Genomic DNA, 14,921 nt, shown 5'->3' on the forward strand with positions numbered 1-14,921 from the left:
AAAAAAAAAAAAAAAAAAAAAAAAAAAAAAAAAGTATTCTGAGAATCATGATTGATGATAAAGATTCAGCTCTTGGATTCTTAAACATAGTGTTGATATATGTATTGGCTCTTTCTGAACAAATTATTGGTATAACTATCCTTTTGCCTACAGATAGGTATGGAAATTGTTCTAGTAATCAACCTATTTTTTTTTAACCAGTTTGTGAGTATCTGTTTGCTTTAGGAAGTGCCGTCTCTATTGTTAAGATTGTTGACATAGGTCAGTCAGCTGCCTGGACTAGCTTCCTGGCAATCTTGCAGGTGTGATTTACGTTGACAAAGATTGGGGAGGAAAAGTATTCTAAGCAACAAATTGGCATGTGATGCTTGCTTTTCTAATTTGGTCATAGTTGACTTTGTAAGAATCGGTTAATGTCCCATATTTACAAAGTTAGAAGATAATGATAATCTACCTCTGAGTGTTGTTGAGAGCAGTAACTAATATAAATAGTTAATGACATTATACACTACTATTTCTAACACTCAGTGATGCTATTGCTGACTTTATTTCCTGAGTTGAACTTACGTATCATCATTTATAGTGATAATGGCCTAAGCTGAATAGTTATAGTTTCACTTGTGTCAGAGAGCTCCTGTGGTTAAGCAATGTGCCAGCCTATTTAGGGTCCAGTCTTTGTCTCTAGCTTCTCAGTTACTAATATTATTATCTTTAATTTCTATTTTCTTCCCCTTTGGTCTCCACTACTTGATTAGCTTTTGGTTGTCTTGATGACAAAAATGTAACTTAATATGAATTAAAATCTCCAAATTCTATTAAATTTAGTAAAAGATAATCATTGATTAATTATACCCTTTTTTTCCTTTGAGGATCTGAAATTCATTCTTTGAAGAACTGGCAGCATATGTGTCTTTCCTTCAAATGTTTATTTTTTCTGTTAATCGTGACTGTACCTTTCTCCTAAATGGACACAATCAACCTCCGAATGGTAAAATACAATGGTTTTGTTGAACTTTTTATGGCATATGGTACTATGTCAGTAAGAAGGATCACAGCTGTCATTGGTAGACAGTCCTTAATTTGAAGGCTTGATATTTTATCTATCAGCTTTGTCAACTTGAATGAGTTAAGCACCTTGTTTTTTCACATATAAAATCAGTTTAATAGTGTTTTGGATTGTTATGAGGAATAACTGAAATAAGATATACAAAGTACCTAACATAAATTTTAGTGCGTACTGGGTACTTGCTAATATTGTACTTTATCCTTGCCTTTTCATCAAAATTTTCTCTACATTTGTGCACACACCATTATTTTATCCTGGTTATGTCATCCGTCATTATGACTACTCTTTTCCAACGTCTTCACTGGATTTTGCTTCTCCTCCCTCTCCTTAAATGTTGGTGTACCCCCAGGGTCTTCTACTCAGCCCTCTTCTCACCCTGTATCCTACTTGAGGTTCTTGTTTGCTCCCATGGCTTCAGGTATAAGCTGATAATACCCACATATATTCCTGTACTCTCTTGAGCTCCAGAGTTGTATTCAGTGTACCTAATAGTCTTATTTATTTTGGATAGTACTATAAACTTAAATTATGTCTCCTACCCCAAATTCATATGTTGAAGCCCTAACCTCTAATGTGATGGTATTTGGAGATGTATTTGGATGGTATTTGGATCTCCTCTGGGAGATAGTTAGGTTTAGATGAGGTTATGAAGGTGAGGCCCTCAATGATAGAATTAGTATCCTTGTAAGAAAAGACACCAGAAAGGAGATTGTGCTTTCTTTCTGTTACCCCTGGAACCCTGTGAAGACACAGCAAGATGACGGCCATCTATAAGCCAGGAAGAGATGCCTTAACAGAGTCCAAGAGAATTCATGCTGGCACCTTGAACTTGGACCTCTGGCCTCCATAACTGAAAGAAAGTAAATTTCTGTTGTTTAAGCAACCCAGTCTATATGGAATTTTGTTGTGACAGTATAAGCCACACAAAGATACCTAGCAAACAAATTGATGCCAAACTAAATAAACGGAGTATTTTCTTTTAAAATATTAATGTATTTTCTTTCTCACTTAATAGTCATTTAAATTAGAAACATTAGTCCTGCGCTTTTTGAGGAGCCGAGGCCCGGCCGAGCAGGGCCAGGCCTCAGGGGCCCCCACCAGCCTGCTGCCGTGCCATCACTCACCGCCACCTTGTCCCACTTCTCTGCCGAGGCACCGTGCAGCCAGGCAGCAGATCAGGCCTCGGCCTCAGCTGCGTGCCCAGGGCCCTCCCGGGCCCTCCTGGGTCAGCATGCTTAGAGTGAAGCCGACCACCCAGGTCTACTGCAAGATGGTGCTGCACGGCGCCAAGTACCTGCACTGCACTGTCAGCAGGTTCCTGGTGGCAGAGAAGCAGAAGCCGCATAAGGAGCACCTCCCCCTGGGTGGCCCAGGCGCGTACCATACCCTTTTTGTAGACTACATCCCCCTCTTCCACTGGCCCTCTCCCCCATGCTGGAGGTGGCCCTTACCCTGATTGATTCATGGTGCAAAGATCATAGCTATGTGATTTCTGGTTATTACCTTGCTAATGAGTGAGTAAAGGATGCCAGTCCAAACCAGGTTGCAGAGAAGGTGGCCCCCAGAATTGCTGAGGGTTTCAGTGACACTGCACTCGTCATGGTAGACAACACCAAATTTACAATGTACCACATAGTGCCTATAATCCACGTGTACGAGCACCATGAGAACAGATGGCATTGCAAAGACCCACACCATGACTACTGTGAAGACTGGCCAGAGGCACAGAGGGTCTCAGCGTCACTCCTGGACAGCTGGTACTACCAGATGCTTGTGGATCTCGATAACCAGCTGGACGACATTCTGAAAGACTGGACAAACACAGAGATCAATAAAGCTGTTCTGCACCTGTGCTAGGGCAGGCATTGCTGTGACTGGGCTCTGGGCATTTCTTTTTTTTTTTTTTCTCCCCATTTATTTATTTTATTGCATTTTAGGTTTTGGGGTACATGTGAAGAACATGCAAGATTGTTGCATAGGTACACATGTGGCAGTGTGATTTGCTGCCTTCCTCCCCATCACCTACCTCTGGCATCTCTCCCCTTGCTATCTCTCCCCAGCTCCCCCACCCCCCACCGTCCCTCCCCTATTTCCCTCCAACTGACCCCAGTGTGTAGTGCTCCCCTCCCTGTGTCAATGTGTTCTCATTGTTCAACACCCGCCTATGAGTTAGAACATGTGGTGTTTGATCTTTTGCTCTTCTGTCAGTTTGCTGAGAATGATGGTTTCCAGGTTCATCCATGTCCGTACAAAGGACACAAACTCATCATTTTTGATGGCTGCATAATATTCCATGGTGTATATGTGCCACATTTCCCCTGTCCAGTCTATCATCGATGGGCATTTGGGTTGGTTCCAGGTCTTTGCATTTCTACTACATTGAAGAAGAAAACCTATTTTTAAATACCTAGGAATACAACTAACAAAGGATTTAAAGGAACTCTTCAAAGAGAATTACAAAACACTGCTCAAGGAAATAAGAGATGACACAAACAGATGGAAAAACATTCCGTGCTCATGGTTAGGAAGAATCAATATTGTGAAAATGGCTATACTGCCCAAAGTAATTTATAGATTCAATGCTGTCCCCATCAAGCTACCTATGAACCCTCTTCACAGAACTGGAAAAAACCACCTTAAACTTCATATGGAACCAAAAGAGAGCCTGAGTAGCCAAGACAATTCTAAGCAAAAAGAACAAAGCTGGAGGCATCAAGCTACCTAACTTCAAACTATACTACAAGGCTACAGTAATCAAAACAGCATGTTACTGGTACCAAAACAGAGATATAGACCAGTGGAACAGAACAGAGGCCTTGGAGGAAACCCCACACATCTACAACCATTTGATCTTTGACAAACCTGACAAAACAAGCAATGGGGAAAGGATTATCTGTTTAATAAATGATGTTGGGAAAACTGGCTAGCCATGTCTGGCTAGTCATGTGCAGAAAGCAGAAACTGGACCCCTTCCTGACACCTTACACTAAAATTAACTCTAGATGGATTAAAGACCTAAACATAAGATCTACACAATAAAAGCCCTAGAAGAAAACCTAGGCAAAACCATTCAGGACCTAGGCATAGGCAAGGAATTTGTGACTAAAACACCAAAGCATTGGCAACAAAAGCCAAAATAGACAGTGGGATCTAATGAAACTCCAGATCTTCTGTACAGCAAAAGAAACAATCATTAGAGTGAACTGGCAACCAACAGAATGGGAAAAAATTTGTGCAATCTACCCATCTGACAAAGGGCTAATATCCAAAATCTACAAAGAACTAAAGCAGAACTATGAGAAAAAAACAAACCCATTCAGAAGTGGGCAAAGAATATGGACAGACACTTTTCAAAAGAAGACATATATGAGACCAACAAACATATGAAAACATGCTCATCATCACTGGTCATTAGAGAAATGCAAATCAAAACCACATTGAGATACCATCTCATGCCAGTTAGAATGGCGATCATTAAAAAATCTGGAGACAACAGATGCTGGAGAGGATGTGGAGAAGTAGGAACACTTTTACACTGTTGGAGGGAGTCTAAGTTCAGCCATTTTGGAAGACAGTGTGACAATTCCTCAAGGACCTAGAAACAGAAATTCCATTTGACCCAGCAACCCCATTACTGGGTATATATCCAAAGGATTATAAATCGTTGGACTATAAGGACACGTGCACACGAATGTTCATTGCAGCACTGTTTACAATAACAAAGACCTGGAACCAACCCAAATGTCCATCAATGATAGACTGGACAAGGAAAATGTGGCACATATACACCATGGAATACTATGCAGCCATAAAAAACAATGAGTTCATGTCCTTTGTGGGACATGGATGAATCTGGAAACCATCTTGTGTCAGCAAACTGACACAAGAACAGAAAATCAAACACTGCATGTTCTCACTCATAGGCAGGCGTTGATCAATAAGAACACATGGACACAGGGAGGAGAATGTCACATTCTGGGGTCTCGTGGGGGAATAAGGAGGGACAGTGGCGTAAGGGGGGTTGGGGAGGGATAACATGGGAGAAATGCCAGATACAGGTGACGGGGGATGGAGGCAGCAAACCACATTGCCATGTAGGTACCTATGCAACAGTCCTTCTCTTCTTATCTCTGTCCAGGGTTGAAGGGAGAGTTGGGCTGCAAAGGGCACAAAGATGTGTTTGGGAATAACTGAAATTATCTCTATCTTGATTATGGTACCACTTTCGCGGGTTTCAATCCAAAATCATTGAATTGCACATTTTAACTGTATGCAGTTTATTGTACATGATTATACCTCAGTTGAGTTGGTTTAAAAAATGTGTAAGGATAGGGTCCCAGAGTCTATATTACTAATTTCCTGTAGCATATTTATTTTTATTTCAACTATGACACAGGTGATTCATTTGGCTGTCTTTATGCTGTCTCAGTGTATCTTTTTTGTTAGTAGCCATTCTCTTTCTTTCTCTGCTGACACTTCCATTGCTATTGTTTATTTACTGACTTTTTCTCCCAAATGAGGTGGGTTAGGGATCAGAACCTGAGCCTAGCTTTGTTTTTTCTAAGGAGTGGATTGACTGTGTGGTAGATCTTTATCTTTTAAATATGTATTTGGCTCTTTATTTGAAGTTTGTAGTTGCATTCGTAATGATTAAGGAATCAGCAGAAATCTTTCTTATCCCTGAATTATTCAGGTCTCACTGCTGGAAAGCAGTACAGTCAGCCCTCTGTATCCACGGATTCCACATCCATGGATCCAACCAACTGTAGATCAAAAATATTATGAGGAAAATCTAATAAAAAATAAAAATAAAAATTTAAAAATATAGCAACTGTTTATATAGCATTTACATTGTACTAGGTATTATAGATAATCTGGACACTTTAAAGTTTATGTAAGGACATGCCTTGGTTATATGCAAATATTGCACTATTTTATGTAGTGGACCTGAGAATCTGTGGATTTTGATTTGTGGGGAGATTCCTGGAAACAATCCCCTGCTGATATTGAGGGATGACTAGTAGTAGTCAGTAGTGATAATAGTAGAATTAGTAACACAGGTAGTTACAGAAGTAATAGGAATAGTAAAGATCATAATAATTAAAGAGGAAAATATTTCCTGAATGTTTAATAGGTGCTGGATACTGTGTTATTTGTCTAAATTATTTTATTTAATCTCTACAATAACCTTAGAAAACAGGAACTGATATTTTTTTATCTTCACTTTATAGATGAGGAAACAGACACAGAGAAATTCAGTAGCATTCAAAATCACAGAGCTAAGTAAGTAAGAGGGCTGGATTTCTATCAGGCAGTAGTAAGTATAATTATTGGGCCAGGTGCTGTGGCTCACAACTGTAATCGCAGCACTTTGGGAGGCCAAGGCAGGCAGATCACTTGAGGTTGGGAGTTTGAGACCAGCCTGGGCAACATGGCAAAATCCTGTCTCTACTAAAATACAAAAACTAGCTGGAATTGGTGACATAACACACACCTGTAATCCCAACTCCTCGGGAGGCTGAGGTACAAGAATCACTTGAACCCAGGAGGCCTAAAAAAAAAAAATTATTAAACAAATACAACTAATGATCTATATGTAGGTTCAGTGTTGAAGAATAGTCAGAATTTACTTAGTGCTGAATAGTTAAGTGTTATCAAATAAAAAATAAAGTAGATGGAGCCAGGTGTGGTGGCTCAAACCTGTAATCCCAGCACTTTGGGAGGTCAAGGCAGGCAGATCAGTTGAATCCAGGAGTTCAAGATCAGCCGGGGCAACACAGTGAAACCCCAACTCTACTAAAAATAGAAAAAAAATAGCCGGGCATGGTGGCATATGTCTGTAGTCCCAGATACTCTGGAGGCTGAGACACAAGAGTAACTTGAACCCAGAGCTGAGATCGCACTACTGCACTCCAGCCTGGGCAACAGCGAGTGAGACTCTGTCTCAAAATAAACAAATAAAAAAAAAATAAAAAAAATAAAAAAAAAATAGGAGTAGAAGAGAATTCCACAGAATGCATGTATACAAAGAAGAAATTGTTTTAGGGTTGTGGTAAGCATTAAATAAAAATCATATCACATTAGTGCATGGCAAATGGATAATAAATTCCAATTATTATTTTAATAGTACTTTGACTTAAGAAAGGAAATACCAGTGGCTCTTTTCTTTGTTTCGATGATCTCTAGAGAAATATATATATACACTCGTATAAATCTACAGTATTTAGTATTTCATTATTTTTATAACAGAACTTCTGATAAACATCTATATGATACAGGGATATAACTAAAATTTTGATAACATCTTTTGATAACGTTAGTCAACAACTCTGATCTATGCTGTATGTGCATTTAATAAAGAACTCTATGCCATGACTTTTTCTAATGAGTACAATGACTTTATGAAAAAAAAAATACTAGGAAGGTTAGGGAAAGGTTATAAGCAAGTGTTCTCACAAAGTTGCTGAAATAAGAAAGTAAAGGAAATAGATCTTTTCCTGAAACCTTATCTGATAAAAATAATTGTTTTATTTTGGGGTGATTAGGACAGGTATTACTCTATCATTTTGGAGGGAAATTTTTGAATAGGCTTTAAAGACGTGAAAAATTCCTTTTGCATGTTTTTGTTTATTTATTATGGCATTCTTTTAGGGTACACAGGGTTATTTTAGTATGTCTTGAAATACTAACATTTGTTTTTTGTGAAACACTTTTTCTTTCTCATTGTCCAAGTTTGGTAAGACCAGAGTATTCATAATGAAGTGATCTCTCAGAAGTAGTTTCTTTTGTACATCCATAGGCTAGGATGGATTTTCTTTTACATCTATTCAGAGAATTTCTATTCAGTTTTTTATTAGTAATTACCCCCAATCACTTTTTTCTTATCTGTTTTCTAGATAACATTTCCCCAGGTTATACCCCTATTGTGTATTATTCCTCCCTAAGTGTATTATCTTATACTTCTTTACATTAAATCTCGTCTTGAACCTGTACTTTCAAATCCCCAAGTTGTCCATAATCCATCCATGTACTTGATTAATCTTCTTTTCTTTTCATTTTAATACATTCTAGCTTTGTATCATCTGCAAATTTGATCATACTTGAATTTACATTTCCCCTCTAACTCGTTAATGAGTATGCTAGACAGAAGAGTTGTCATTCCTGTGGGACCATGCTGGATATACTGCTGGATGCTCTCTGTTGCAACCATATTGACAATAACTCACTGCTTCCTTCGCATGGTAGAATTCTTTATCTACTGTGCCATATTGTTATCCAGGCAATGCCGCTACTCTGGATACTACTATTTCTGCTTTCTGGATACTCCTATTTCAAATATTTTTTTTTAAGATTTAGATAAAAGTTATTGTGCTCCCTTATATATTTATGCCATTGCTTAATTTTTAAATTTTTTAAGTTAAAAAATTTTTAATTTTCAATTAAAAGAAGTTACTCAATCTGGGAAAATATTGTCCTTAAATAGAAATTTCTCAAAAGTTTCCATCGAACATCAGTGAGTCTTTAAAAATATGTTAAGTGTGAAACATTTTGGAAGTGCTGCCTAGGTCTTTGCTTTCTCCATGGAAAGGGATCTCTCGTTATTTAAATTTTAAGTAAAACCATAATTATTTTTCTCACAGTTGAGAGAATGATTTAAATATATGTAAATTTTTTCTGAATGTCGATTATATTTTCAGTAAATTACTCTTCTTTGAGATAGTCTTCTAGATGAGACACAGTTCATTTATAATTTTCAGAGCATGATGTGGAGCCATTTGTTAGTTTATTTTTAAAGTTACGGGTGTTTTTCTTTATTTTCAGGAAAAAGAAGAAGTAGAGGGGATATCAGTAGGTGCTATACTTTCTGGCTATCAGCGTGTTCGAGTGGAAAATGTGTAAGAAAACATTAATTTGCTAATTTTAATAGTGTATGTATTTTAAGAATATGAATAAATGAAAAATCAGTAATTATATTTAAATAATAAATAGGTATGGTATTCTACATGCTCCATGTAACTAAATATATATATTCACCTAAATAACAGAAGTCATGCTTTTACTTTTCTCTATCCTTATATCACATATGAGAAAACTTATTTACTGTAAGGAAAAATAATCCATAATAGAACTGAGACAGTTTTTAGTGAGAAGTATTATTTTTAACTTTACTTATTTGATTTAGTATATCCTGTTAATCTCTTTTAACTCATCATTTGTAATAAAAATCAAGAGATAAGAATACAGTAGTATTTTAGAGAAAAAAATGCTTACTAAGGAGTCATCTCCTCTTTGCTTCATATAATTCAATTCTTGTCCAGAAATACTTATGTGATTGAAATATTTATGTATATTAGCCATTTAACTTTCAGGGAAGTTTAGGATGTTGCTCCCCTCCTTCTAGTCCCTCTCCACTCTTCTAAGGTAGGGAGCACTAGTGAAGTCTGTAGCTGCACATAGCAAAACAGTCAATTCTATTGATCTATTCAAAAATCATGAGGTTAAATGATAACATTGGTTACTTAATGTTGGCCTGGCAATATACCAGCTGAATGAATTTACTTTTCATTTTTAATTTATTTAGATAAATACAATATTGTATAGAGATTCTGGGCATAATTATATTAACAAAGAAAACTGGACTCCAGTATTTTTCTTAAGTACAATTTGACCAGCAAATAAATTATTTTGCTAGTTGAAAGGGTAAATTGAATGAAGATAATGGCTGTATTTATATAGTATTTTTATATTCTTGATAAATAACATTCCTATTGACTTATCTCATTTAAAACCTACATATTAATAGATTTTAAAACTTAAGCTTTATTTTTATTTTATTTATTTTCTCTCTGATTCCATGGTGGATTTCAGGCAGTTAAAAACTATAGAAATTTAAGAGTGAAGGAAGGGAAAACAGGGTAAAGCATAGTTAAATGAAGAGAAATATGATCTTGCATTTTAGAGGTGTGTCAGAATTTCTGGACAATGGATGATGATGGTGGAGTGGGGAATAAGGTCAAGCATGTGTATTTTGAGAAAGTTTTCCTTGCATCCTATCTAGATCTGCGTTTGAGAACAGCTGATCTACAGATGGAGATGGATTGCATATTAAGCAATATATTAGAAATAATAGTATTTTCATCAAGATTTAGATCATTTTCTCTGAGAATTATTTGGTTTAAAAATTAGTGTCTTTTAATAAGTCAAACCCACATGATTTAATGGGTAGCCAAACTGGAGATAGGGATGACATCTATTTATGAAAGTTAAAAGCCAAATAAAAATGTGTTCCTGATTAAGAGGCTGCCCATTACATGTATATGTATGGAAGAAGGGCACATGGCATGCCCATGGGTAGACTTTCTCAAAACACAATCTCAGGTACACTTCAACACATGGTTGAACAGATTTTATATTATAAAGCATATCTGCAGTAATTTTATTCTTGAAATTTCAAAAGTGATGTTACTGGGAGTCCATTGTCTACAAACTCAATTTTGAATTAGCTTATGCCCAATTTGTAGTTTGTGTTGTATTATTATAATTTCAGAATGTAAAGTGTTCAATAGATGTCACAAGTGCAAATTCAGCATTGATTTACAGAGTAAGTTTATTTGAGCCATGATATTTTGAACTGTTAAAGAACTTAAATAGGCTGAAACATTTTACTTAAGTCTAAATATAGTCCAGAGATTTTGAGGAATTTCAAAGTAACAACCTCAAGTTTTGCAATAAAGACAGGAAGAAAAACTTTTTTGTTAATAAAAAGTAAATCTTAGTTTAAAAAGGTAGAGAGGCTATTGATTAGTAGGCATTAAACACTGGATGAGAGGACAGCAAGAGCTAGTGTTTGTATTGCATGGGTAGTTCACGTTTTGTTATTTTTGTATTTATCAACTGCCTCAGCATTGCTTTAGATGCTCTGAGACATTTTAAAAGGGAAAAATTACATGCAACAGTCTCTGCAATGAGGAAGGTTTGGGTTTTTGAAAGTCAGGGTATATATAAATGAAAAAAAATAGTGATACTTTTAAGGCCATGTATGAGTAAATGACCAAACGTTGTACATTTAGTAAGTATTGGGGTCTCTGGGAGAGAGATCAGTATAGGTCAGAGTAGTTGGACAAGCAACCTTACAGATGCTATGAACAATGGGTTTTACTTGTAGACACTTATAGACTCTGGGTTTTAGAGCTATATTCTTGGTTTGAAATCTGATCCCAGCCAACTACTGTATGACTTGGGCAAGTCATTTGGCTTTTACTACCATTTATTGAATACCTATTTTATCCAGGCATTGTGCTACATTATTTATCTATATTACCTTTAATTGATTAAACAATTATAGTCCTCTCTAAGAAAGTGACATTTAAGCAAAGGCATGAAGGAAGTGAGAACACAACTAATATAACAGACCAGAGTAAGCTGGCAGCAGGTGATAGGATGGAGTGAGAAGAGAATAAGTAGTAGGAGATAAAGTGCATGAACTAACCAGGGTGAGATTCATGGAATGATGGGGAGCCACTGGAGGGTTTTGAGCAGAGGAATCCTATGATATCTTTTATGTCTTAAAAGGATCACATTGACTGCTTTCCAAAATTCATTGAAAATTGATTTTAAAAGGATGACAGTGGAAGCAGGGAAGGAAATTAGGATGTTGACATGAGAGAATGGTGGCTCAGGCGAGGTTGTTAGCAGTGATAATGATGAGGAATGATTACATTCTGCATTGTGGTAGATTGGATGTAGAGTGTGAAGGAAAGGAAAGGATTATTTCATTTTCTTATTTTTTAGTCTTCTCAAGAACTTGGAAAGGAAATATTTTTGCACCTATTTTTAAACTAGTAAGCTAAGCACAAAGACTTAGATTTTACTTGACTTCAAAAGCTATGCAGGTAGAGTATAAAATGAGGTTTCAAATCCGTATGTGCCTTCACTCCAAAACCTATATTTTTTCTACTGTACCAATAATGGAAAATATCTACTACAATGCCTGCAGCATATTAGAAACTTAATAAATTGTATTCCTTTTTGTTCTTAGTATTTTCTTTTTACCCAGAGTCAAATTCTTAAAAAAAAATTAATGACCAGACATGGTGGCTCACGCCTATAATCCCAGCACTTTGGGAGGCTGAGGTGGGAGGATCACGAGGTCAGGAGATTGACACCATCCTGGCCAACATGGTGAAACCCTGTCTCTACTAAAAATTCAAAAATTAGCTGGGCGTGGAGGCATGTGTCTATAGTCCCAGCTACTTGGGAGGCTGAGGCAGGAGAATCACTTGAACACGGTGGTGGAGGTTGCAGTGAGCCCAGGTTGTGCCACTGGACTCCAGCAACAGAGTGAGACTCCATCTCAAAAAAAAAAATTAAAGTTAGTAGATTAAGAATAGTCCACATAACTATAGTTATTCTTAATTTAATCAATATTTGGTTATTTTACTAGGGTAAATCATTTGCCCACTTTGTGCATGCTTCAAAATTTTGATACCGACAGAAGTTTTAAAAATGAGAACATACTGGCATTTGTAACCTCTTTTACATAGATTTCTAAACTTAGAGCGTTACTAAAATTAATATTTCTAGTGTGCCTGGAAATTTCACTTTTATCAGTTTATGCATAGCCCATGGAAATTAAATATGTTTATGTTGTATATTTAAACTTCATTATGCAAAATACGTTTTTAAAAGCATTTTCGATGCTAAAATCTTTGAAAGTAGCATTATGTTTCAAATCAAAGTAATTGCTGTGGATCCAAGTATAGAATATTAAGGTAACATCTGACTTTCCTTTTCTTTTAATTTTGTAGGTGTAAAAGGCTTAATCTCCGGCCTTTAGCCTACCTTTGGCAGAGAAACCAGGAAGATTTGCTCAGAGAAATGATATCATCTAACATTCAAGCAGTGATCATCAAAGTAGCAGCGTTGGGTATGTATCCAAACTCTCAAGGGAGCTGTTTGTTGCCATATAGATAATCTCAGTTCACTAATAAGTAGTTACAATGAACAAAGAAAACTGATTTCAAATATAAAAATATGGAGGCGAAAGCTGAAGAAATAGAGTAAGCACCTTGCATAAAGGGAAGTTTTAAAATGGGCTTTGACCATTTGCCAAAGTGATTTCTAGTAAGCTTCTTTTTTTTTTTTTTTTTTTTTTTTTTTTTTTTTTTTTTTAATTTTTTTTTTTTTTTTTTTTTTCAATTTAAGGTCTTTTGTTTTTTGTGGGGGTTTGGAATTTAGGCTTGTAGGAAACAGGAAATACAAGATTTACTTTTGTCTTGTTTGTTTGGGGTTTTTTGGAAGCTTCTTTATATATTTGACACAAAACGTGATTTTTTTAACGTGTTTTGAATGATGCTGAAACAGAATGATTGTTTTGTTTTTGTTATAAAAAATAAATAGGGTACTGCTTTTTATTGGGGATGGTGAGAAAATCATCTTTGAGAAAATGTTATCTGATTATTTAGCATAGACACAGCAGGCAGATGGTAATCTGATTCAAATATGGACATTACATATGAACACATTTAATTTATTTTGAATTATGTAATTATTTTTGAGAAACCATAGGGCTTGAGCCAAATATGTTCATATCATGAACCTATAATAGAAAATGCTTGGAGCCTGGGAGTTCCCAAAGCTTAAATCATGTATCTCTTTTGAGAGTGTTTCACTTGCTGATCTCTGAAATAATGAGGTCTCAAGCTATAGAAGATTTTATAGATACATTCACTTTTTAAATAAAATTAAGAAAAAGAAAAAGCATACAGACCCCATAATATTTCTCTTTGGTAAATACCAAGCTACTGTATTCTTGCTGAAGTTGAGGTCTTGTCTGGCATTGAAAGCTTTATTTAGAGAACCTGTAGATGATCTTCTTAGCTGTTAAAACTAGAAAGATTGAGTGGTATTATGTTTTTATTTCTGAGAAAGATTGTCGAGCAGCTCTCACGATTAACGGTCTCATTATAAATATATTTGTCAAATGAATTTCTGTGTGACTCTGTACAGAGTATTCCCTCTTGCTTTTTCTTTGTCTCTTGCTTTCTCTTTGAATTTTCTAAGACTACAAAGTCCCATAATGAGGTTGACGTGACATCTCACTGAAAGGTACACATATTATTCCTTTTACTATAAGATAAAAGGCTGTATTAGCACCTTATTGAAAAGATAGTCAAAGAATTTGACCTTATTGCCATCTTTATAGTAGTATATGACCAATATTCTGTGTTCTTTCATTTCAGTATATGCCTCTCTATAGAGATTAGAGATGGGGAATTAGCTTTATCAAGCTGTTGGATAAAATATAAAACTGAGCTCATTTGTCTTTGGCATCTCATTTACAAAAGTATAGATCTGATTTTAACATTTACAGCACATGGTTTCTAATGACTACCTATAGGTGTGCAAAGATGAAAATCATTCTTTAGAATAGTATTAAAGAAAGGTTTATTACATGGCACAGTACTTCTAAAGACATTGAAAAATATAAATGATGCAATATAGATTTCTAAGCCTTTTTCCTTCCATTTAAAATTGGCAGAACAGGATTTAAGCCAAAAAAAAAAAAAATGCTTTTTTGTGGGGGAGAGGGATCAGTAAAATTTTGTGGACCATTTTTCTATGAAATGGTCTTATAATAGAAAAGGGTCAGTTCTACATGAATATATACAAATATATTTTTAATAATTATATTACATAACCTTTATGTCTTATAGGCACCAATGAACTCATAAATTTTCTGGCTTGTTTCATTATAATATTTTGGGGTTTTTTTAATAACTTAAAAACATTTTTTTATTGTGGTAAAACATACATAACACAAAATTTACTGTCGTAATCATTTTTTTTTTTTTTT

The 14,921-nt window shown here is 35.6% G+C and overlaps 1 protein-coding gene and 1 pseudogene across 1 annotated transcript in view; both read left to right on the forward strand.

Moving 5' to 3' along the window:
- The window catches only part of DPH6 (diphthamine biosynthesis 6), a 196,169-nt gene that overhangs the window by 82,339 nt on the left and 98,909 nt on the right, over positions 1-14,921 (forward strand). The window contains exons 4-5 of the mRNA XM_017539516.2: positions 8,888-8,961; positions 12,874-12,992. Of these exons, the coding sequence (XP_017395005.1) occupies positions 8,888-8,961; positions 12,874-12,992 (193 nt within the window). The remainder of the gene's footprint in view (positions 1-8,887; positions 8,962-12,873; positions 12,993-14,921) is intronic.
- On the forward strand, positions 2,298-2,923 carry LOC108311882 (annotated as a pseudogene).

Source organism: Cebus imitator, unplaced genomic scaffold (assembly GCF_001604975.1).
Source record: "Cebus imitator isolate Cc_AM_T3 unplaced genomic scaffold, Cebus_imitator-1.0 Scaffold119, whole genome shotgun sequence".
Taxonomy (NCBI): domain Eukaryota; kingdom Metazoa; phylum Chordata; class Mammalia; order Primates; family Cebidae; genus Cebus; species Cebus imitator.